Genomic DNA, 26083 nt, shown 5'->3' on the forward strand with positions numbered 1-26083 from the left:
AGAAGGAGGAGGATAAGGAGAAAGAAAAGAAGAATAAAAGAAAGAAGAAAAAGAAGAATCATGCAGACTTTTGAATGCTCTTTGTCAGAATCTCCAAAATATCTCAAGTCCATTATCTACTAGGAGGTAAGATAGCCCAGTGGTGAATCGTGTGGGCGCCAGAATCAAAATTAGTGAACTGAGTCATATAGGCTTCAGCCTCACTACATAACTTCTTGAGAAGTGACACCTGGAATTTGGGTAGAGTGTTCTGCATTATCTTCTATACAGTAATTCTCACTTTAGTGAGTATCAGGTTACCTAAAGGGCTTGTTCAAACACACATTGCTGGGCTCTACTCCTAGAGTGTCTGATTCAGTAGGTCTGAGAGGGGCTGGAAGATTTGCATTTCTAACAAGTTCCCAGGTGATGCTGATGCTGCTGGTTTTAGAGCAACACCCCCAAAACTACTGATTGAACATTTAGTTCTTTAAAGTCCCCAGGGTCTATTGAGTAGACTTTTCAAATAACAGCAGAAATGCGTGGTGCAAATTAGTTACATGTGTATGTTAATATACATACTTTATAAGTGCATCATTTGACAATTATTCCTAAACGTTATAATTAGTAACTGTAACTTTGATGAAATGATGGAAGGAATTGCAGAATGGGAATCGGAAGACATGGGGTCATATCCTTCCAGTTCTAGAAATTTGGCCCAAAATATTCTCTCACCACAGTTTCCTCATCTGTGAGAAACTAATTCCAATAATGCCTCACTAACATACAAAGTTACGAGGAAGATAACATAGTAACCTAGTTGAAAACACATGGTCAACTGTAAATGCATTAATCTTATGTTCTCAATGTCTGCATATGGAAATCATTCTCTATGCGGCCACCGGAATCTCTCTCAAAGGCGTCAGCAGTTTCTGGAATCTCCTGAGACACTGGATGAGTTAGGTTGCTTTCAGCTTTAAGTAACAGAAATCTATATTCAAACTGGACTATAGCATGAAGATATTTATTTTTGCACATTACAGGGAATCCAGTTGAGGTAGTTCTAGCTGTAGTTGAAAGAAATCTGCGGAGAATGGAGATCAGGCAGAGGCCCTGGAAATTGTTGGAAAACAAATGTATAATAAAGATGAGTGTTATGATAATTTGCTTTGTCTCTTAGAGCTCTTTAAGGTTCAAAATAGCTCATGTCATGTCCAGAATGCAAGATACAACACATGAGCATCAGGATGATAAACTGAAAAAATTTAAAAAAAAAACCCTCTAGCATAGAGGTTCTCAACCCTGGCTTCTGGTGAGAAGCCTATAGGGAGGTTTCAAAGGACGTCATTGTCGGGACCCTGCTCAGAAGCTTTTGATCTGATTGGTCCAGAAATTGCTCAGACTCTGGAGGTTTCCAAAAGCTTTCCAGGTAATCCTTAAATGCTGATAAGGTTGAGAATGATTGCTTCTGCATATCATGAATCAGAGAGATCATTCTAAGCTAGGAAGAATTCCGATGCCAGCACTGGGCAGTTACTTAGGGATGGAAGTGGTGGGAAAAGATGGTGCTAAAAACAAAACTAAGCCTCACATAGCTGTTCAGCCCAGAGCCTCTCCCCCTCGCTTCAGTAACCATGATCATCAGAGAAAACTGCATGCCCAACACACACACACACACACACACACACACACACACACACACACGAGTTACTTGTTGCTTTATTCTCATGTATGACTGTCTTTCCCTTTCAAGACTACCTTGGTGTTTGATCTAGACTGAATACCATCTGGTAAATGTGCCATAGGCTAGGCAGATGGTGGGATTAATAGTGTGATTTTTCTCTGGCTCCACATTCCTTTAGGAAAGTGACTCTTAGCAATTCATGTGAATAAGAATCACCTGGAATTTTTTTTTAAAACTATAAATACCTGAGCACCCCTTGTGAGGTTATGATTTAGCAGGCCTGGAGAAGAGCCAGAGTCCGCATTTTAACAAACTTCACAGAGGCTGTAAGTAGAATTGGTCAATGATCACAATTCTAAGAAACTTTAAGAACAACACTGATGAGAAATGGGAAATACTATGTGCTTAAGAGATGCCCAAAGGTTTCAAAAAATTTGAAAAGCCAAATCATCAACGAATGCATGGAATGGGTAATGAGCACATGAAAAGATGCTCAAAATCATGGATCATTAGAGAAATGAAAATCACAACCACACTGAAATATCACTACAAACCTATTTGAATAGCTAAATTTTTTTAATGGCAATTTTCTGGTAGTGGTGGGCAATGGTATCACCACTTTGGAAATCAGCTAGGTAGTTTCTTTTTTTTTTTTTTTTTGAGACTGAGTCTTGCTCTGTAGCCCAAGCTGGAGTGCAGTGGCGCAATCTTGGCTCACTGCAAGCTCTGTTTCCCGGGTTCACGCCATTCTCCTGTCTCAGCCTCCCGAGTAGCTGGGACTACAGACGCCTGCCACTAAGCCTGGCTAATTTTTTGTATTTTTAGTAGAGACGGGGTTTCACCGTGTTAGCCAGGATGGTCTCAATCTCCTGACCTCATGATCCACCCGCCTCGGCCTCCCAAAGTGCTGGGATTACAGGCATGAGCCACCACGCCCGGCCTTGGTAGTTTCTTTTAAAGTTAAACATACATTACCTTCTGAACCAGCAATCCCACTCCCAGGTATTGACCCAAATGAAATAAAAATTTGTTCACACAAAAACCTATACATAGATGTTTATATCAACTTTATTTATAATTACTTTTATGTAATTCATTATATAAGATATAATGAATATAAAATTCATAATATAAAATGTAATGAATATAAAATTCATTATATAAAAAGTAATGAATTTTCAAAAACTGGAAACAACCCAAATGTCTTTCAACTGGTAAATGTATAAAGAATCTGTGGTACATCCATGCTATGGAATATTACTCAACAATAACAAGAAACAAAATACTGACACATACAACGAGATGTTGAATTTTAAAATGGATGAATCTTAAAAGCATTATGCTAAGTGAAAGATGGACATGAAAGGCTACGTGTGGTATGATTCCATTTATTTGACATTCTGGAAAAGGCAAAACTATAGAGACAGAAAGTAAATCAGTGGTTACCAAGGGCTGGGTGTTTGGGAAGATTTGACTACAAAGGGATATAAGGGGATGTTTTAGATTGATGGAACTGTTCTAAGTCTTGATTATGGTACTGGCTATATTACTGTACACTAAGTGTTTTAAAAGGTGAATTAATTATATGTAAATTATAACTCAATGAAAAGAAAATTCAATGTGAGGGCAAAAATACTGAAGGATAAATAGTGGGTTTATTTAGATTAAACCCATTACATTTTTGAGAGCAGAGCACAGTTTCTAGACTTGTCCAATTCTAGACTTGTCCAACTGAAATTGGACCCAGGGAGGGTCCAATTTCAGCAGCATGGTAGAATGCTTAAGTGTGGAAATCATATCCAACTTATCTCCCCATGGGCCCATAGTACTTCCTTATGCAACTTATGAGTTCTCAGAGTAGCCCTGCAAACTGGTATACCCACGCTTATACTAAGGGTTAAAAAGTGTTGGACTGAAAACTTAAAAAAAAAAAAAAAAAACAGGCATTCAGGTTTACAGAAATCTTAGATGGCTCTGTTACTTCAGTCTATGATTTCAGTATTTTGAAATCACTGTCTGGGTATTTGTGTGGCCCGGAAGGCTAGTTTGGAGAACAAATACAGGGGTTTGCTAGCAGCAGGTAGGGTAGGACAGAAAGGGGTGAGGTGCTGAAAGGTGAGGGACAAATATGCTACTAATCAGTGTTTTTCAAGTGAACATTTCTACAGGGTGGTGCGGCAGTTGGCTTTTATAATCTACATACAAAGTTGTTCTTTCTCCGGGGAGCTTCTTAGACTTACATGCTGCTGGTATATTCCTAGAATTCCACCTTAAAACAAGCTGAATGTCCTTATGGCTGACATCTCAGCATGGAAAAGTTTTGCTTAAGCGATGACACACTGCAGTTGGATCCTTCTCACCCACATCTGGAAGCCACATGTCAGCAGCAGCTATATAAAACAGTCAGACCAGCAATCTTAGAGTGACATTGTTTGCCAAAATCCCAGGCAGCATGGACCTCAGTCTTCTCTGGGTGCTTCTGCCCCTAGTCACCATGGCCTGGGGCCAGTATGGCGATTATGGGTACCCATACCAGCAGTATCATGACTACAGCGATGATGGGTGGGTGAATCTGAACCGGCAAGGCTTCAGCTACCAGTGTCCCCAGGGGCAGGTGATAGTGGCCGTGAGGAGCATCTTCAGCAAGAAGGAAGGTTCTGACAGACAATGGAACTACGCCTGCATGCCCACACCACAGAGCCTCGGGGAACCCACGGAGTGCTGGTGGGAGGAGATCAACAGGGCTGGCATGGAATGGTAAGGGCCAGTCACTGCACTGCACTGGGGCTGGGAGCATCTCTGCATATCCCTCCTCCTGGGGGCTGCTAGACTCTCAAGGAATATCAGTAACCAAAGCTTGGGCAAATCCCACCCCAAACCTCACCACTGCATACTCTGGGTGGAGCAGGGCTGCTGCTGAGCAGACTACATTATAGGACAAAAACCTGGGATGGAGAGTGTCTGTGGGAGATAGACTCCTCTGTGGCTCTGTTCCTTCCAGAAGCTGTTCTACCTACTCTCAGTTTGGGCAAGGGGCTGGTGTAGGTCTACGAGAAACTTGCTTACCAGACTACCAAAAGATATGTACAGAAACTAAAAGTAAGAAACTTTATAGCAATTTAAACTTGCTATGCCATCGGAATGGAATTTTTCTTTTTTAGCAATTTATTTTTACCATTTTACAAAAGTACTGGCCCACAGTAGTTTGGGAACAAGAAAAATAAACAATTGATCTCTCAGCACAGAGGGTTTGAGAACTATTGATTTAGAGCAAGTGAATGGAAAAGAGGGGACAAAGACATTTAGGCAAAGAAAAGTGGAATTAAATAGCTGTCTACTGCCTTGATTAAATGTGCTCTCTCAATTATGAGTACTGAGGTCCTTCTCTCTGCCTGAATTTAAAGTGGGTTTTATTGCTGGAAAATAGTTTACTAAAGGGTTTTGGAGAGAGGTGCTGTCTTCCCCTTACTGCATTCTGCCCTAAGCAGTGGCATGGAACATTTTTGAGTTTGTACTTTTTTGTGGGGTGTGATTGTCTCAGCTGGGTCTCAGCCCAGGTGCTTGGTCAGGAGCTCATCTTAGCAGGCATTGACTGCTAGGCTGATTGTTTACAACAGCCTAGATGGAACCAGCACTCTAGGAGGCTTGAAGGAGAGAATGGAGGAGGCAGTCCAGGGAGGAGGAAGCCCACCTGGAGGGCTGCTGCATGTGCTATCTGTAGAGCAACGCAGATGCGTGGCAATGAGTACTTAATGTAGTGGGGCTTGGAGGGGTCAAGCACAAAATCTGGCCAGGTGTGGCAGCTCACGCCTGTAATCCCAAGCACTTTGAGAGGCTGGGGAGGGAGGATCACTCGAGATCAAGAGTTCGAGACCAGCCTAGGCAACATAGCCAGACCCTATCTCTACAGAAAAAAAAAAAAAAAATTAGCCTGGTGTAGTTGCATGCAGCCTGTGGTCCTAGCTACTCAGGAGGCTAAGGTAGGAGGATCACTTGAGCCCAGGGAGTCGAGGCTGCAGTGAGCCATGTTCGCGCCACTGTATTCCCTCCTGGGTGGCAGAGCAAGACCCTGTTTTAAAAAAAAAAAAAATAGAAAAAAGAAAAAGCATAGAACCCTGGGGGACATAACCAGTAGAGAGGTGATGATGGGAAATCCAAGAGGAAGAAACACTGATGGGTGGGGGAGCCAGGCAAGAGTGCGGGCCTTTGAGTAATAACAACAGCTACCATTTATTGAGTGCTTACTCTGAGCAGGCTCCATGCTAAGTGCTTTACGTGGATCATCTCATGTAATGCTCAAAACAAATGTATATGCCATTTATAGGTAGACAAATTGCAGTCTAGAGATCCAGTATTTCCTAGGCTAGAAAGCTGGGGTTTGGATCCACAGAGTCTTTGCTTCAAAGAGTTTGTGCTTTGCCACAGTGATGGGCTCCTGAGAGGCTGCTGCCTCCACCCAGCGTGGGCTCCCACCCGACAGCTGACTCTGTCAGCAGAGCCAGTGCCACTGGACCAGATTCAGGGCAGTTCTTCCTCCTGGAGAGGGTGGGGACCTGCAAGACCATAGCAGAAGCCCAGCCCCAGAGGGATGAGCCCTACTTGGTTACCAGGACTGTGGAGGGGCTCAGCCGGACTGTAGAAGGGGTGGGGAGAGGACTCACACAGTCAGCAGCAGCTGAGGGTGCCGGGGCTGTGGAGGCTGCTTGGACAGCCTTTGTGGGCCATTCTCATCCACCCCCATGGCCTCTGGTAAGCAGATTTAGTTATTCAAAACCCCTTCTGACAGATGCTGATTCAGAGACCTGGCTTGCCTTGATTGTAGTCTCCATGACTCCTCACAGCCAGGCCCACTGCCTAATGTGGAGCATGGCAATGACCTAATTACAACTGTCCCTCCAGTCCTCACCTCTCAGGAGCACCATCACATGGGCGCGACTCCTTTCTAACAGCCCTTTTTAGAGCCACAGTCAAGCAGCACTCAGCCATGTTTCCCCAAGCCGTAGAGGAAGAGCCCTAGGCTCTGAGTCAGGAGGCCTGGGTCTGGATCCTGGTTCTAATGACTTGTGGTGTGACCTTGGCCCAGACGCTCAGCCCTCCAGTCTCCCGCCTCATTTGGAAAGTGAGCAGTCAGGCTGCATGATCTCTGAAGGCTCCACAGAGCTGTGGCTCACACCTGAAAACACTCTTGGCTTTTTCTTGCATTCTGTTGATCTTTGTGTTCATCCCTGATAGAGAGAGAAGCCAAATGATGTTTAGTTTTAAACTTGCCAACTGTGACTGGTTTGTCATGAACTCCCCAACTATTTGAAGAAAAGCAAAAGAGGAAGAAGGTGAAATAACATGATTTTATTTGGCTCATGGGAGTCAAGGGAAAAGCTGACAGGCGAGATACCTCTTCCACCTCCTCTTCCTCGGCATTTTTGGGTGTGCAGTGTCTAGTAATTTTGGTTTCCTTTCCTCCTTCCACCCTCTGTTGCCTCCTTCTCCCCCTCTACTAATCACAGGGTTGAAAACTCACAAACATGCAAAATAACTTCTTTACAATAAGATCCAGCTGCCCCAGGACTGACACGAATTACCCTGGAAGCACTTTTAAAAATGATTATGCCTTTGAGTTCAGGCTCCAGTCTCAGTGAAAAATCTGGAAGGAAAGAAATTGCTTATGGGCTGGGGAGCAATTACATCTTCACATTGGCTACAGGCTTAGTCTGTTCTCAGGGAACAGTTGTTGATGGTTTTGTGCAATTGGGCTGCCTTGTATAACCAAATTAGCTTTCAGGTTTATTTTAAAAGAGGGGAGGAGTCTCGAACATAGGCTTGACAATAGCACATAGGATCTGCTAAAAAGAAAATCTTTCTAATCAAAGTGCCATCTTTAAAAGGTGTTGCTATCATAGCTGAGTGGTCTGTGGTGCTGCCATTGATCACAGTTTCTCTGTTGAAAACCACCTCTTCAGGTGTCGGCTTCTGAAGTGTGGATGCTGGTCTCTGGCACTAACAACTGCCAGGAGGCCTTACCTGGGTCCTCATGAGTGGTATGTCACCATCCCAGGGCATGCCTAGGTTGGTCTCAGGGAATCTGCTCTAACTTGGGTCAGCACAGGCTGTAGGGCACTGGGTCCTGTGTAGAATAAGATGAAGGTGAAATTTTCTGGTGAGATTGAGCTACTGTGTGGTGGAAGGAGCCCTGGGCTTGGATGCAGGAAACCTGGATTCACAGCTCCTGCTCTTATCTGTGACATTCGGTATCTCATTCTGGCAAAAAAGAAAGAAAAGAAAGAAAGAAAGAAGAAAGAGAGAAAGAGAGAGAAAGGAGGGAGGGGGGAAGGAAGGAAGAAAGGAAGGGAGGGAGGGAGGAAGGAAGGAAAGAAGGAAGGAAGGGAGGGAAAGAGAAAGGAAAGGAAAGGAAAAGAAAGGAAAGGAAAGGAAGAAAAAGGAAGGTGTGACTCCCACCTCACAAGCTGTTACTTGTGTTACTGTGATACTTGTAGGATAAAGTATAAGAAAACTCTAAAGCAAATTGACGTCTAAAACAAATGCCTAGCACATCATGGGCAGGTAGTAAAAGTTTAGAGAATCTGAAATTGATGTGGCTGATGTTGGGCAAGCCAGCTTTCCACAGAGTCTGAGTTCAGAGGAAAAGTATTCCATTTATTGGCATCTACTTTTTACCCCGGGCTTCAAATAATCTCAAGGAGAAGTTTTGGAGTGGCAGTTTATGTTAGAGCTGAGTTTATGAATTCAATGACAAGCCACAGACTGGAGAAGAGGAGAAAGGCATCTATGCAACAGGGCTATGGCAGCATCGAGGTGCATTTGAAGGTGGATAGGTCGTGTGGGAACTCCGTTTTCCACGGTCGGACTATTTCCCTAATCTAAGCAAGACCAAGCCTCAGTGTAGTGCAGGGCAGTCGTCCTGAGTCATGGTTCTGAGTATTGAGTACTCACAGCGCCCACTTCCTCGGGGATGCTTTCCAAGACCACCTCCTCTCCCCACACATCTTGCTGTCTCCACTCCCTCAGCCTGCTTTGTTTCCTACAATGCGCTTGTCACTGCCTGATTGGCATTTGTTTCTTGTTTTGTCTCCCTCACTAAAATATAAGCTTCATGAACACAGGGGCTTTGTCTCATTCACCACTGTATCCCCAGTGCCTAGAAGAGTGCTGGTGCATAACAGGCCCTCAATACATACGCAGTGAAAGACCAAATCAGCGGTCCAAACCCCAGCCAGTGTCCCCACGGCTCTCCACAAGGAGGCCTGCAGGTTTTCCCACAGGGGAACTATTTTGCTTATGTCTTTGATTCCCAATATTCCAGTGTCTATAGTAGGGGTTCCAACTGTATTGTTCACATCTCATTTTGATTTATTGCATTTACCAACATGCAAGATGGTCTTTCAAGATTTCTTAAGGATCGCTAAAACGTGCACAGAGGATGGCTGACACACTTTGCCACCGCAGAATGAAGTTTTCATCAGGTTTTCATTCTGTCAATAATCTTAAGGTCTCGATCAACTTCAAAAATTGAAAGTAAATTCTTTATTTCAAAAGCCATAAGGACTAAATGCTGCACAGTAACCTATCCTGGTTTGACATTTGTGGAAGAACTGATGAAATCCAAATTCTGGAGTTTGGTGTTATACCAGGGTAAATTTCTTAGCATTTCTTAGCATTCCTAGACACTCTAGAGTTATGAAAATTAACATTAGAGGAACCTGGGTGAAGAGTATACGTGAATTTTGTGTGTTGTCTTTACAAGCATTCTGTAAGTCTAAAATTACTTCAAAATAAAATTTAAAAAATAAATATAAGGATGTGGCACAAACATAGTACAACAGAGTCATGGAATCCCAGCACTTGAGGGGGCCTTGGGCACAATCTAGAGCAACCTCCTTACCTCACAGAATAGGAATAAAGGCCGTGAGACTGAAGCAATTAAAAACTGAATAAAAACATTGCTGTCAGGTTGGGAACGTCATTCTCGTTTTACAAAAGTAGATATAAATATCAGCAGAAGGGGAGAGATGGGTCATGGAGCAATTCTGTTTGGAATTAGGAGAGAAATCCATAACTTTACGTAAGTATAGGTTCTGTGGCCCTAACCCTGATCTACATGGTGAGTTATGATTTATAGAGTATTCTTCATTTATATGTTCATTTGTTTATTCATTCACTACCAAATGGTTATTAGCACAAACTTTGCCAGGCGCCAGGAAGATGGAGATGAATAAAATACAGTCTATGCCCATGAGTTATTCAAAATCTAATATCGTTTGATCTTCACAACAGTATTGGAATCCAGGTGTTTCACACATGAGGAGGTTGCCCTTGCATGGCTAGCAGATGGCAGAGGGAGGACCTGAGCCAGCCAGCCTGATTCCACAGTGCTGTGGGTGATATGAAATGCTGATGTTATTTTTGTTCCTGGATAAAGCCATAGTGAGTGCTGACCTAAAAAAGATATCAAATCCACGTAAGGATGACTTCTGAGGGCAAGAAGGCTGAGTGTGGGAGAACAGGGTTATGACAGATCTAGGATTCTTGTCAACTTTCCATCTAGGTCACTCTCCTAAGTGCTAGGAATCAATTATCTGGGGGAACTTGAGCTCTGCAAAAATGATTGTTGGCTGCTCTTGTAAGGATGGCAAAAGCCCCCTCCTCCCAGGAGGGGATTTGCTTCTGTCTGGGAACCTGCAGGACACAATCTTCTTAATCAATAAGCGATTTCTGCAGAGTTAAGATGGTGTGTGTGTGTGTGTGTGTGTGTGTGTTTCTTTGAGGTATCTTGAAGTATTGAAAAGTTAACGAAGTTTGGAGTCAGAACAATTCTCAAAATGCAACCCCACTACTACCTTTACTCAAGTCATCTCAACTCTGAAATACTCAGCTTTCACATCTAAAACACACCTCCCTAGAACTGTTGTTGTGAGAATTAAATAAGATAATATATGTACATTAACGTGTGTCCTTACGGGAATTACTTATCTTCTCTAAACCTGAGTTTCCTTATACGTAAAATGGTGATGGCGGTGAGAAGCTCATTATTTGAGCCCATTTTATAGGATTGTTTTGATAACTAAAATAATTAATGCATGCATAGTGCTAGGCACAATGCCTGGCACATTGCAAGTCCTTGATAAAGGTTATTTATTATTGCTTTATCATGACTACTCTGTGGAAACTGAGACTCATGGAGACAAATAACACACAGCTGGTAAATTACAAAGCTGGAGTTGAAAACCAAATTGCTAGATTGCAGAGCCTCTGAAATACATCATTTTGCTTTTGGAACGTATAATTTAATCACAGTCTATAAATATTATGTGTACATTATAAGTGTCTTGAATATTTATTACCTTTTAATAGACACGGAGATAGCATTAGATCTCTCAGTTAAAAATATTATAATTGATATTCATAAATTCACATCAAATTTACTGTGATGCTAACGTAACTCATGCAATCCCTGCGTGACCTGGAATTGCTCTCAGGACATAAATGCATCTCACAAGATAATCTAGATCTTCTCAGAGGCCTTAGGGGAAGCCTGTCCTGCCTGTATTTTTCCAAAAAAAAAACTGAGGAATTTGTGTTTTGGGAGGCATTCTCGCTCTGTCCTGTGCTAGGTCTTTCTATCCAGAGATGCTGTTCTGCAGGTCATTTCTGCTTCACTGTGTTAAAACCTTGTAGACAGACTAGTAGACTTAAAACCTGGACATGGAAAAGACGGCAGAACTCTTACCCAGATGCAGGCAGGAAGAGAGCAGAATGTGTGCAACTTAACAGTATTTAAAGAGACTGTTCATATCCCCACCATGGTGGCAGGAGGATGAGCAGTAAATGGTGCAGTGTTCAAAAACTTTGCATTGTAGCCCCATGAGGCTACTCAGTGACAGTATGTGTTAGGTGAAATGTGTGATGGTGATATCAACATGTCACAAGGAAGGAAAGTTAGTATGATTTGGAATTGTCAAGAAAGGAAGACTCTTTGAAGGAGGAGAGGCTTGGTGTTGTCTTTTGTGCTCTGATATGTGCTTTCTGAGGCTCCTCTCAGTGTCCAATTGGAGAAGTTCAATCCTGACAATTTCTAATGTAGGCTCTGATATTTACTGAAAGTGATGTTTCGTGCCTAGGATGTAGCCTGTCTTTCTATTAAATTAAAGGTATTTTTATCATCATAGTAGTAATAACTATGACTTCTCCTGCCTTTCAATTATATACGTTGTGCCAGGTTCTATGCTACACTTGACATATAGCATCTCTTTACTTTTCATGTAATACTGTCAGGTTAAGAACTGTCATCCTAGTTTTACAGAAGTAGGTATAAATATCAGCAGAAGGGGAGAGATGGGTCGCGGAACAATTCTGTTTGGAATTAGCAGAGAAATCCAGAACTTTAAAGGCTTCTTTTACTGGGCAAACTTGCCCCCAACTGGATTTGTCTCTGTCCCTTGCCACTTCACTGCTCCACCGTCCCCACCCACTCTCCTATTTCTCTGCTCCTCTGTCTTTGGTACCAGTCTACTTATTTCCAGTATCTGTATTATCATAGTGTCTACTTATCAGTACCAGTGTCTGGTAATTCTGCCTGTCCAATGTCATAGTGTTTACTTATCAGTACCAGTATTCTGAAGAGATTTCAGACCAAGTGCAGCATCAGGTATAGAGTAAGTTCTAATGAATATTTGTCAAAAGACTTAATGAACATTCTAAAATTCTGTGGGCCTTTTTATAAATGCCTGATAGCAACTCAAAGAATTATTCTGGGGAAAATAGAATTAGCAAAAATCAAAGCTTTACTTTAAAAGAAAGAAACTCTTTTGGTATTATTTAAGACCTCATCCACCTTTGGGGCGGGGAAGAAATTTGGGAGTGTTAAGGATGCTGTGCCACAGGGAGTGAGCCACTGGTCTAGATCATAGGCAAAACTTCTCATAGTCCATCTCTGCAGTGGGGTTGGAAACTGGCTAACAGCCCTTGAAACACGTGTGTGTCTGTGAAGCTGGGAAGAAAAAGACCAGCACAACCAGCCCATCTATTATCTAATGGAATTTTGAGAGTTCTTGACCAAGATGGTGCTGCTTCCTTTTACCTTGTTCCTCACTTGACTCAACCCTACACCACCTAAAGTCCAAACTTCTTAGCAAGTCCAACTTCTAAAATAGTACAGAGGGGTTCACCAACAAAACCAGACACTCACACACCTTGCAAATGCTCTGTAATTCTGCCTGTCCAATGGCTTTGGACTTGGTAAAGAATGCAGCCAACAAGAAGTCCTGTCCAGCATACCAATCAGAGCTGTGGGACCATCACGAAGAGATGTATTGTATTCCTTGAGAGCTCATGAACATGACCTTTGACCTCAAATGAATCTGAGTTTGGGTCCTGGCTCTTCCAGTTACTATCTTGGCCGAGAGTTTTGTAAGCATTATTGCTGACTCCACACAGTGCCTTAGGTGAGGCTCCACAAAGCATGTAAAGGTCAGGCCTAGGACTAGAACTCACGTCTGCTGATTCCTCAACAAGGGCTGTTGCCCCTGCACCCCACTGCTTTTATGTTTTACTATTGCAGATATAGGAGGAAGTCTTCCATTTTAGCTTTCAGGGTGATGGCCCTGAGATAAATCATCTTAAGAAAGTCCCTTTCTCAGAATAGGTTCACAAATGTGTTTTCAGAGGAGGAGTAATTACCTTGTGACTTTCCTTCTAGAAAGTTTCCAGTGTCAGATGGAGCAGGGCTAACAATGCTCCTGTTTCTGAAACTGAAATTGAACCTCAGCCTTCAAAGAGGTGGTAAGAAAAAAAAAGTATGTCTTCTCAGACGGGAAGGAGAGTCTTTAAGTAAGGTACAAGTGCCCTCCTGCTCTAAGGAAATAGTCTTATTTCCTTAGAGCTGCAGTCATGTCATACAATTCACCAGGATATTAGCCATTGTATTGGCGACTTTTAGGAACTCCTCACTCACATCCATGAAGGGGCCTGAAACTCCCTCCAAGTAGTTTCCCTCCAAGCAGAATAGAGCATTGAGCCACTGCTCTGTTCTCCAGGCCATTCAGGGGCAACAACCAGGTGCTGTGAAGTGAGTCAGAGCATTAGTCATTTGACCGCTACCCCATCTCTTTTTTTTTTTTTCTTTTTCAGTTGTTTTTTTTTTTAATATACTTTAAGTTTTAGGATACATGTGCACAATGTGCATGTTGAGTTTGGGTAACTTTAGCAATGCAATCCCTGCCAGTTCCCCCAGTTCTGTTCCATTTAAAAGTTGCCTCTCTTCTCACCTAGCTCTGTGTTTGTAATCCTGCAGCTATGGCCAGTGTTTAGGTGAGTCTTGTTAAATAAGGAGCTTTGTTAAAAGTGAAAATGATAGGAATGGAGGAGAGGAATGCCCAAAGCTATATGTATTTTGCCCCCTCATCATGGAGCTGTAGGGAGAAGATGGAAGCAAGAAAAGGGATTGCTCACCCAAGATCCATGTAAACTACTTGGAGGGAGTTTCAGGGCCCTTAATGGAATTGAGTGATGAGCTCTTAAAAGTCAATTCTGCCTCCAATAATGGGACATAGTCGGGTCACTCATTCGGTCCCTCATTCTTCTATTAAACATTTGCTGGACAACAGTGTCAGACACTGCATGGAATACTACTTCCTGAGAGTGGTAAGGCATACTAAAATACCTGTTCTCCAAAGTGGGTGGCTAAGGCATCCAACCTCATTGAGCTTTGTTTTAGGGAAACAGCAGCTCAGGGAGGGCCTATGAATCCACCAGTGTTTCACTGATTAGAGACAGGGGAGCCAAGGGACAGCTTTTACAAAGCAGGCTCATAATTACTGTGTAGACTAAATGTAAATATAATGACACTAATAAGCAATTTATTAATCCCAGGAATTTTACATGCATTGTCTTATTTGATCTTCACAATAACTTTAATACATATGTGCTATTATTACGCCCATTTTACAGATGAGGAAACTGAGGCTATTAGAGGGCATGAAGCCCGCCCAGATGACACAGCTAAGAACAGTGGAGCCATCCAGCTGCATAGCCAATGCTCTTAGCCACTCTACTATCTGCTCCCCACAGTGTGAAAAGGTACCCCCACAAAGATCCGGCTCTGGAAGGAATGCTTTCATATACCAAACTCCTGAACAGGCTCACTCTACCAAAATGTGAAGGCAATCAAACCAAAGCTGGAGGAGGAGGGTTATGTTTGGTTATCTAACTTTCACTATATGTTCTTAGGCTCTGAGCCTGTAGGGTCCAAATAATCTTCACAGGGCAGAGTTATCTGAGGTGGTGTGTGAGAAAGTGACACACACTTCCCGTACAGGCACTGGGGCCAGCAGCCTGGCCAACAGCTGGCGGGGAATTTGTGGAACTTGGATTGCCTTCAGAACTGGTACTCCATGAAACAGTTCAGCTTATCTTCCTACATTTATTTTTACTTAGGGGAACTTACCCCCATGGGAGCTCTGTCCCCTATAGGGGTCTGAGTACACAAGACAAACCAAAACAATGGAACAACAGCTCCGTGGAAACCACAGCCCAGCTCAGTTCTGAAAGGGCTTCGTTTTAGAGGAAGGCAGCATTTTAGTGATGGTAGGAGAACAGGTCACAGAGAGCACTAGCTTGTGGCAACCTTCTCTTTTTGGACACATATGAGTTTTGCTTATGATTCTTAGAGCTTCATATTGAAATTACCTCTCACCTACTTTACTAAGAATTAGGATAGAATAGACCACCCTGGTAGATCAGCCCCTAAAGCTACCTTTCCACCATATCATGAGTCTAGTCCATCCCACTCATAGAGCTTGCTGAAATATGCCAGGCATTTACAAGTGATTAGTATACTCCTGATGAGATGCGAGCAATGGTAGAGTAAAGAAGGCTACATCAGCCATATGCAGAAAATTGAAACTGGACCCCTTCCTTACACCTTATACAAAAATTAACTCAAGATGAATTAAAGACTTAAATGTAGAACCCAAAACCATAAAAACCCCAGAAGAAAACCTAGACGATACCATTGAGGACACAGGCATGGGCAAAGACTTCATAACAAAAAACACCAAAAGCAATTGCAACAAAAGCTAAAATTGACAAATGGGATCTAATTCAACTAAAGAGCACCTGCATACCAAAAGAAACTATCATCAGAGTGAACAGGCAACCTACTGAATGGGAGAATATTTTTGCAAACTACCCATCTGACAAATGTCTAACATCCAGAATCTACAAGGACATTAAACAAATTTACAAGAAAAGAAGAAACAATCCCATCAAAAAGTAGGGAAAGTGTATGACCAGACACTTCTCAAAAGAAGACATTTATGTGGCCAACAAACATATGAAAAAAAGCTCAACCTCACTGATCATTAGAGAAATGCTGATCAAAACCACAATAAGATACCATCTCATGCCAGTCAAAATGGTGTTTATTAAAAAGCCAAGAACCAACAGATGCTGGCAAGGCTGTGGAGAAATAGGAATGCTTTTACACTGTTGGTGGGAATGTAAGTTAGTTCAACCATTGTAGAAGACAATGTGGTGATTCCTCAAGGATCTAGAACCAGAAATACCATTTGACCCAATAATCCCATTACTGGGTATATACCCAAAGGACTATAAATTATTCTACTGTAAAGACACATGCACAGGTATGTTTATTTCAGCACTATTTGCAATAACAAAGACATGGAACCAACCTAAATGCCCATCCATGATAGACTGGATAAAGCAAATGTGGTACATATACACCATGGAATACTATGCAGCCATAAAAAGGAATGAGATCATGTCCTTTGCAGGGACATGGATGAAGCTAGAAGCCATCATCCTCAGCAAACTAACACAGGAACAGAAAATCAAACAGTGAATGTTCTCACTCATAAGTGGAAGTTGAACAATGAGAACACATTGACACAGGGAGGGGAACAACACACACTGGCACCAGTCAGGGGGTGGAGTGTGAGGAGGGGGAGAGCATTAGGACAAATAGCTAATGCATGCGGGGCTTAAAACCTAGATGACAGGTTGATAGGTGCAGCAAACTACAATGGCACACATATACCTATATAATAAACCTGTACATTCTGCACTTGTATCCTGGAACTTAAAGTAAAATAAAAGAAAATTTTAAAACCTAGATACATGTATAATAAACTACACAGTTACAAATACCAAAAAAAAAAAAAGGCTAGATCATCAAAGAGCCATAGGTCTCAATTTACACCTTAACCTGCATTATTGAGCCCCTATAGCTGAGTTTTCTAGTCTGCCAGAACTTCTTACAATGCTGGGAACAGGGAATTCAAGCTAATTTAAATGGTTGACTGAATACCGAGCCCATCTCTCGATTCTTCTCGCAACACAATAGCAAAGTGATTGATACAGAACAGTAGTAGAGTATGAGATGTTTAATGAATGAATGAATGAATAAATGCATATTTGAATTATATATATTAGGTGAATAAATGAATAACAAGTAATAAATAATAAATTTAAAAGGACATGATTTCTGATGACGGACAAGTAATGTATTTATTTATTTATTTATTTATTTATTTTTATTTTTTTTAATTATACTTTAGGTTTTAGGGTACATGTGCACAATGTGCAGGATTGTTAGATATGTATCCATGTGCCATGTTGGTTTGCTACACCCATTAACTTGTCATTTAGCATTAGGTATATCTCCTAATGCTGTCCCTCCCCCCTCCCCCCACCCCACAACAGTCCCTGGAGTATGATGTTCCCCTTCCTGTGTCCATGAGTTCTCACTGTTCAATTCCCACCTATGAGTGAGAACATGCGGTGTTTGGTTTTTGTCCTTGCGATAGTTTACTGAGAATGATGTTTTCCAGTTTCATCCATGTCCCTACAAAGGACATGAGCTCGTCGTTTTTTATGGCTGCATAGTATTCCATGGTGTATATGTGCCACATTTTCTTAATCCAGTCTATCGTTGTTGGACATTTGGGTTGGTTCCAAGTCTTTGCTATTGTGAATAGTGCCGCAATAAACATACGTGTGCATGTGTCTTTATAGCAGCATGATTTATAGTCCTTTGGGTATATACCCAGTAATGGGATGGCTGGGTCAAATGGTATTTCTAGTTCTAGATCCCTGAGGAATCGCCACACTGACTTCCACGATGGTTGAACTAGTTTACAGTCCCACCAACAGTGTAAAATTGTTCCTATTTCTCCACAGCCTCTCCAGCACCTGTTGTTTCCTGACTTTTTAATGATGGCCATTCTAACTGGTGTGAGATGATATCTCACTGTGGTTTTGATTTGCATTTCTCTGATGGCCAGTGATGATGAGCATCTTTTCATGTGTTTTTGGGCTGCATAAATGTCTTCTTTTGAGAAGTGTCTGTTCATGTCCTTCACCCACTTTTTGATGGGGTTGTTTTTTTCTTGTAAATTTGTTTGAGTTCATTGTAGATTCTGGATATTAGCCCTTTGTCAGATGAGTAGATTGCAAAAATTTTCTCCCATTCTGTAGGTTGCCTGTTCACTCTGATGGTAGTTTCTTTTGCTGTGCAGAAGCTCTTTAGTTTAATGAGATCCCATTTGTCAATTTTGCCTTTTGTTGCCATTGCTTTTGGTGTTTTAGACATGAAGTCCTTGCCCACGCCTATGTCCTGAATGGTATTGCCTAGGTTTTCTTGTAGGATTTTAATGGTTTTAGGTCTAACATGTAAGTCTTTAATCCATCTTGAATTAATTTTTGTATAAGGTGTAAGGAAGGGATCCAGTTTCAGCTTTCTACATATGGCTAGCCAGTTTTCCCAGCACCATTTATTAAATAGGGAATCCTTTCCCCATTTCTGGTTTTTGTCAGGTTTGTCAAAGATCAGATAGTTGTAGATATGCGGCATCATTTCTGAGGGCTCTCTTCTGTTCCATTGATCTATGTCTCTGTTGTGGTGCCAGTACCATGCTGTTTTGGTTGCTGTAGCCTTGTAGTATAGTTTGAAGTCAGGTAGTGTGATGCCTCCAGCTTTGTTCTTTTGGCTTAGGATTGACTTGGCGATGTGGGCTCTTTTTTAGTTCCATATGAACTTCAAAGTAGTTTTTTCCAATTCTGTGAAGAAAGTCATTGGTAGCTTGATGGGGATGGCATTGAATCTATAAATTACCTTGGGCAGTATGGCCATTTTCACGATATTGATTCTTCCAACCCATGAGCATGGAATGTTCTTCCATTTGTTTGTATCCTCTTTTATTTCATTGAGCAGTGTTTGTAGTTCTCCTTGAAGAGGTCCTTCACATCCCTTGTAAGTTGGATTCCTAGGTATTTTATTCTCTTTGAAGCAATTGTGAATGGGAGTTCACTCCTGATTTGGCTCTCTGTTTGTCTGTGATTGTTGTACAAGAATGCTTGTGATTTTTGTATATTGATTTTGTATCCTGAGACTTTGCTGAAGTTGCTAATCAGCTTAAGGAGATTTTGGGCTGAGACGATGGGGCTTTCTAGATATACAATCATGTCATCTGCAAACAGGGACAATTTGACTTCCTCTTTTCCTAATTGAATACCCTTTATTTCCTTCTCCTGCCTGATTGCCCTGGCCAGAACTTCCAGCACTATGTTGAATAGGAGTGGTGAGAGAGGGCATCCCTGTCTTGTGCCAGATTTGAAAGGGAATGCTTCCAGTTTTTGCCCATTCAGTATGATATTGGCTGTGGGTTTGTCATAGATAGCTCTTATTATTTTGAGATACTTCTCATCAATACCTAATTTATTGAGAGTTTTTAGCATGAAGGGTTGTTGAATTTTGTCAAAGGCCTTTTCTGCATCTATTGAGATAATCATGTGGTTTTTGTCTTTGTTTCTGTTTATATGCTGGATTACATTTATTGATTTGCGTATGTTGAACCAGCCTTGCATCCCAGGGACGAAGCCCACTTGATCATGGTGTATAAGCTTTTTGATGTGCTGCTGGATTTGGTTTGCCAGTATTTTATTGAGGATTTTGCATCAATATTCATCAAGGATATTGGTCTGATATTCTCTTTTTAGGTTATGTCTCTGTCAGGCTTTGGTATCAGGATGATGCTGGCCTCATAAAATGTGTTAGGGAGGAATCCCTCTTTTTCTATGGATTGGAATAGTTTCAGAAGGAATGGTACCAGTTCCTCCTTGTACCTCTGGTAGAATTCGGCTGTCAATCCATCAGGTCCTGGACTCTTTTTGGTTGGTAAGCTATTGATTATTGCCACAATTTCAGAGCCTGTTATTGGTCTATTCAGAGATTCAACTTCTTCCTGGTTTAGTCTTGGGAGGGCGTATTTGTCGAGGAATTTATCCATTTCTTCTAGATTTTCTAGTTTATTTGCATAGAGGTGTTTGTAGTATTCTCTGATGGTAGATTGTATTTCTGTGGGATCGGTGGTGATATCCCCTTTTTCATTTTTTATTGCATCTATTTGATTCTTCTCTCTTTTCTTCTTTATTAGTCTTGCTAGCTGTCTATCAATTTTGTTGATCTTTTCAAAAAACCAGTTCCTGGATTCATTAATTTTTTGAAGGGTTTTTTGTGTCTCTATTTCCTTCAGTTCTGCTCTGATTTTAGTTATTTCTAGCCTTCTGCTAGCTTTTGAATGTGTTTGCTCTTGCTTCTCTAGTTCCTTTAATTGTGATGTTAGGGTATCAATTTTGGATCTTTCCTGCTTTCTCTTGTGGGCATTTAGTGCTATAAATTTCCCTCTACACACTGCTTTGAATGTGTCCCAGAGATTCTGCTATGTTGTGTCTTTGTTCTCATTGGTTTCAAAGAACATCTTTATTTTGCCTTCATTTCATTATGTACCCAATAGTCATTCAGGAGCAGGTTGTTCAGTTTCCATGTAGTTGAGCGGTTTGAGTGAGTTTCTTAATCCTGAGTTCTAGTTTGATTGCACTATGGTCTGAGAGACAGTTTGTTATAATTTCTGTTCTTTTACATTTGCTGAGGAGAGCTTTACTTCCAACTATGTGGTCAATTTTGGAATAGGTGTGGTGTGGTGCTGAAAAAATGTATATTCTGTTGATTTGGGGTGGAGAGTTCTGTAGATGTCTCTTAGGTCCACTTTGTGCAGAGCTGAGTTCAATTCCTGGATATCCTTGTTAACTTTCTGTCTCGTCGATCTGTCTAATGTTGACAGTGGGGTGTTAAAATCTCCCATTATTATTGTGTGCGAGTTTAAGTCCCTTTGTAGGTCACTCAGGACTTGCTTTATGAATCTGGGTGCTCCTGTGTTGGGTGCATATATATTTAGGCTAGTTAGCTCTTCTTGTTGAATTGATCCCTTTACCATTATGTAATGGCCTTCTTTGTCTCTTTTTATCTTCGTTAGTTTAAAGTCTATTTTATCAGAGACTAGGATTGCAACCCCTGCCTTTTTTTGTTTTCCATTTGCTTGATAGATCTTCCTCCATCCCTTTATTTTGAGTCTATGTGTGTCTCTGCACGTGAGATGGGTTTCCTGAATACAGCACACTGATGGGTCCAGACTCCTTATCCAGTTTGCCAGTCTGTGTCTTTTAATTGGAGCATTTAGCCCATTTACATTTAAAGTTAATATTGTTATGTGTGAATCTGATCCTGTCATTATGATGTTAGTTGGTTATTTTTCTCGTTAGTCGATGCAGTTTCTTCCTAGCCTCAATGTCTTTACAATTTGGCATGTCTTTGCAGGGGCTGGTACCGGTTGTTCCTTTCCATGTTTAGTGCTTCCTTCAGGAGCTCTTTAGGGCAGGCCTGGTGGTGATAAAATCACTCAGCGTTTGCTTGTCTGTAAAGTATTTTATTTCTCCTTCACTTATGAAGCTTAGTTTGGCTGGATATGAAATCCTGGGTTGAAAATTCTTTTCTTTAAGAATGTTGAATATCGGTCCCCACTCTCTTCTGGCTTGTAGGGTTTCTGCCAAGAGATCAGCTGTTAGTCTGATGGGCTTCCCTTTGTGGGTAACCCAACCTTTCTCTCTAGCTGCCCTTAACATTTTTTCCTTCATTTCAACTTTGGTGAATCTGACAATTATGTGTCTTGGGGTTGCTCTTCTCGAGGAGTATCTTTGGGGCATTCTCTGTATTTCCTGAATCTGAATGTTGGCCTGCCTTGCTAGATTGGGGAAGTTCTCCTGGATAATATCTTGCAGAGTGTTTTCCAAGTTGGTTCCATTCTCCCTGTCATTTTCAGGTACACCAATCAGACGTAGGTTTGGTCTTTTCACATAGTCCCAAATTTCTTGGAGGCTTTGTTCATTTCTTTTTATTCTTTTTTCTCTAAACTTCCCTTCTTGCTTCATTTCATTCATTTCATCTTCCATCAGGATACCCTTTCTTCCAGTTGATCGCATCGGCTACCGAGGCTTCTGCAATCTTCGTATAGTTCTCAATACTTGGCTTTCAGCTCCATCAGCTCCTTTAAGCCCTTCTCTCCATTAATTATTCTAGTTATCCATTCATCTAATTTTTTTTTCAAAGTTTTTAACTTCTTTGCTATTGTTTGAATTTCCTCCCGTAGCTCGGAGTAGTTTGATCATCTGAAGCCTTCTTCTCTCAACTCGTCAAAGTCATTCTCCGTCCAGCTTTGTTCCGTTGCTGGTGAGGAACTGCATTCCTTTGGAGGAGGAGAGGTGCTCTGCTTTTTAGATTTCCAGTTTTTCTGCTCTGTTTTTTCCCCATCTTTGTGGTTTAATCTACTTTTGGTCTTTGATGATGGTGATATACAGATGGGTTTTTGGTGTGGATGTCCTTTCTGTTTGTTAGTTTTCCTTCTACCAGACAGGACCCTCAGCTGCAGGTCTGTTGGAGTTTGCTAGAGGTCCACTCCAGACCCTGTTTGGCTGGGTGTCAGCAGCGGTGGCTGCAGAACAGTGGAATTTTGTGAGACCACAAATTCAGCTGTCTGATAGTTCCTCTGGAAGTTTTGTCTCAGAGGAGTACCCGGCTGAGTGAGATGTCAGTCTGTCCCTACTGGGGGGTGCCTCCCAGTTAGGCTGCTTGGGGGTCAGGGACCCACTTTAGGAGGCAGTCTGTCCATTCTCAGATCTCCAGCTGCGTGCTGGAGAACCACTACTCTCTTCAAAGCTGTCAGTCAGACAGGGACATTTAAGTCTGCGAGGTTCCTGCTGAATTTTTGTTTGTCTGTGCCCTGCCCCAGAGGTGGAGCCTACAGAGGCAGGCAGGCCTCCTTGAGCTGTGGTGGGCTCCACCCAGTTCGAGCTTCCTGGCTGCTTTGTTTACCTAAGCAAGCCTGGGCAATGGCGGGCGCCCCTCCCCCAGCCTCACTGCTGCCTTGCAGTTTGATCTCAGACTGCTGTGCTAGCAATCAGCGAGACTCTGTGGGCATAGGACCCTCCGAGCCAGGTGCGGGACACAATCTCCTGGTGTGCCGTTTTCCAGACCCATTGGAAAAGCGCAGTATTAGGTTGGGACTGACCCGATTTTCCAAGTGCTGTCTGTTACCCCTTTCTTTGACTAGGAAAGGGAACTCCCTGACCCCTTGCGCTTCCCGAGTGAGGCAATGCCTCGCCCTGCTTTGGCTCATGCACAGTGCGCTGCACCAACTGTCCTGCACCCACTGTTTGGCACTCCCTAGTGAGATGAACCTGGTACCTCAAACAGAAATGCAGAAATCACCCGTCTTCTGTGCCGCTCAGGCTGGGAGCTGTAGACCAGAGCTGTTCCTATTCGGCCATCTTGGCTCCACCAGACCATACCTAAGTAATATATTTAATATCTAATTTTGTTAGATCTGCAAGTTTATTTTCAGCAATGGAAAAGAATAAATGAAATCTAGTTGTTGATAATGTTACAATTTGTGTGTCAGCAAGGCCTCTCTCACCAGTCAGCACACGGTACTTATTTTATGCATTATATTTTCTAGAAACTTATCTTCCCATGAAATACAAGATTGCAATCCAGCAGCTGTCTGGCCATGCACATAGACAACTGCCTGCTCTGACTCTGCCCACTCATAAGAGGGGACAGACCAATGGCTGGGATGGTGGGAAATGCAAAGAAAGAGAGGTAGCTGAAGAACTATTTTGGAAGGGTTTGTGAAAGAGTTCATTCTATAAGGTGGAAATCCACTGGATTTCATCAAAGGCCATGGATCACCATACCCATCTGGGCTTTGCATGCTGTGTAGGGGCAGAACAAATGATCATCCTTGTGCTCAATTTCCAGGGTTCTGCTGTTAAGCAGAAGAAATGTTTTATTTGAAATTCATCAATACATTGTGCTTCTCTTTGTCTTCTTTTTATTTTAAATTCCAGTAAAATGAATTATAGTATCTTTTATTTTAAATGACATGAATAATACAATCTTGAATTTGTAAAATTCTACATGTAAAATTCTAGATCCTGGATAAGTAGCAAGAACAGTGGAAATGCCCTGACTGTATAGAGCTTATGGTCTTGCGGGCGGTAGAAAGATTCCTGGATAAGTAGCAAGAACTGTGGAAATCCACTGTGGCCAGGTAGAAAATAGTGTTCTCATCCCACAGCAAAAAGCGGCAAGCCTGAAGACACCATAGGAATTGGGCCCAGGAATGGGAGAAAATCATACTAGAGATGGAACAAAGGAAGAAATGATTGTACTATTCTAAGCCAATGTTTAGTTCGAAAGGTGCTGTGAAGACCAGCGGCAGCACAGGTAGAATGAAAGAGCAAGGATTATTTCTGGTCTGTGGACGGGAGTGGAGTGGTTATATATTTGAAGAATTAGGACTAGGCAGCTAGGACAGGAAAGGGATCTTTAGAGAGAGTTTGAGGCATTCAATTGGCCTGTTGCAACTCTGTAAGGACTGCCTCCACAACCAGGATTCTTGGTGGCCACCGGGAATAGAATTCTGAGCAAAACATGCCCTGGCTTTGTAGAGCTTATGGTCTTGTGGGTGGTAGAAAGATTCCTGCGTAAGTAGCAAGAACCCAGGTTGTGGTCCCAGATTTCCTACTGGGCTGCCCTGGGCACATTCACCATGCCCATCTGGGCTTTGCATGCTGCATAGGGGCAGAACGAATGATCATCCTTGTGCTCAATTTCCAGGGCTCTACTCTTAGGCAGAAGAAATGTTTATTTGAAATTCATCAATACGTTGTGCTTCTCTTTGTCTTCTTTTTATTTTAAATTCCAGTAAAATGAATTATAATATCTTTTATTTTAAATGGCATGAATAATACAATCTCAAATTTGTAAAATTCTAAATGTAAAATTCTAGATCCACCCATTTATGCAGGCTTCCATCTAACAATATATATTGAAAGAGGTATGACGGGGCAGTGTTCTCTAAATTTTGTTCAGTTAGAAAATTCTGAGTCACTTAAATTTTAATGGTGGGGCTATATTATTTCTACAAATATAATAAAGACTACTATTTGCATAAAATGGAATAAATTGTTAGGAATCTAGGTCAGAGAAAGAGTGTGTAACTGTGGCAGTGGGGTCTTGGGGAGGGATCTGTGTACGTGTCACTGTTCTTAGGTTCCTGGGGTTGTCTTCTCTTTAGGTACCAGACGTGCTCCAACAATGGGCTGGTGGCAGGATTCCAGAGCCGCTACTTCGAGTCAGTGCTGGATCGGGAGTGGCAGTTTTACTGTTGTCGCTACAGCAAGAGGTGCCCGTATTCCTGCTGGTGAGTCTGGCAGCCGACCAAACCCTCATGACTGCTGGGGTAGGAGAGGCACCTAGGAAGTGCTCTGGCCCCTGTTTCTAGCTTCAGGTAAACTTGAGGGTCACACACAAGCCTGGAAGGCAGCGCTGGCATATAGACAAGAATGAATGAATGACTTAGGAGGTTGTTCCTGCCAAGAGGGATCTTTAGGGTTATCCAACCCCCCACATCCTTCTTTTGGCAGCAAAGAAAACAGAACCATAGAGGCGGCAGTGACTGGCCCAAAGTCACCCACCTACTCTGTGGGAATGCCAAGTCTTAAGCTTAGCCTACTGACTCCCATCCCAGTGCTGTTCTCCTTCTCCCCAACTTCTGGCAACTTCTCATCACATCCAAGGCTGCAGGGACTATTTGGGAACCTAGTTTCCTGCAGTCTCTCTCTGGGAGAAACCAAACCTCTCATGGGTCATAGTCTAGTACATAGTTATACACAGAAATAATTAAAAATTAAAAATTAAAAAAAAAGATTGTGCTGTTTTCCGGATCCATTTGGAATTCCAGCCTCTGGTATTTTGTTTCTTTCCCTATCCCTGGGCTGATGCCGAATATCTCCTGACCCAGCCTTCCGACTGACTAGGAGAATGTGTATATTGTCATTTGCCCTGATGCCTTACATTGGGTGTTGATAACACAACTGGCGCAGGTTTTTTTAATCTGAAAACAAGCCAGGCATTTCTGCCTTGGGCAAGGGGATCCACAAGTGTCAACATGTGAAGGTTGGCTCCCTCAAGTGATTGATCTCTCTACAGTTTGA

The 26083-nt window shown here is 42.2% G+C and overlaps 1 protein-coding gene across 2 annotated transcripts; it reads left to right on the forward strand.

Annotated features, from left to right (window-relative positions):
- LOC100607772 (dermatopontin) lies at positions 1 to 25294 on the forward strand. 2 transcript variants are annotated; one of them, XR_004029290.1, is made up of 2 exons: positions 1 to 126; positions 25165 to 25241. XR_004029290.1 is itself a non-coding variant. In XM_030809164.1 (2 exons), exons 1-2 carry the CDS (start codon positions 4116 to 4118, stop codon positions 25292 to 25294), a joined length of 435 nt encoding a protein of 144 aa, XP_030665024.1. The 2 variants fall into 2 exon arrangements, 1 of the variants encoding a protein (XP_030665024.1); XM_030809164.1 differs by lacking the exon at positions 1 to 126 and adding an exon at positions 4116 to 4420 and having other exon boundaries at positions 25165 to 25294.
- The last annotated feature ends 789 nt before the right edge of the window (positions 25295 to 26083 follow it).

Source organism: Nomascus leucogenys, unplaced genomic scaffold (assembly GCF_006542625.1).
Source record: "Nomascus leucogenys isolate Asia unplaced genomic scaffold, Asia_NLE_v1 000184F_51539_qpd_obj, whole genome shotgun sequence".
Classification (NCBI taxonomy): Eukaryota; Metazoa; Chordata; class Mammalia; order Primates; family Hylobatidae; genus Nomascus; species Nomascus leucogenys.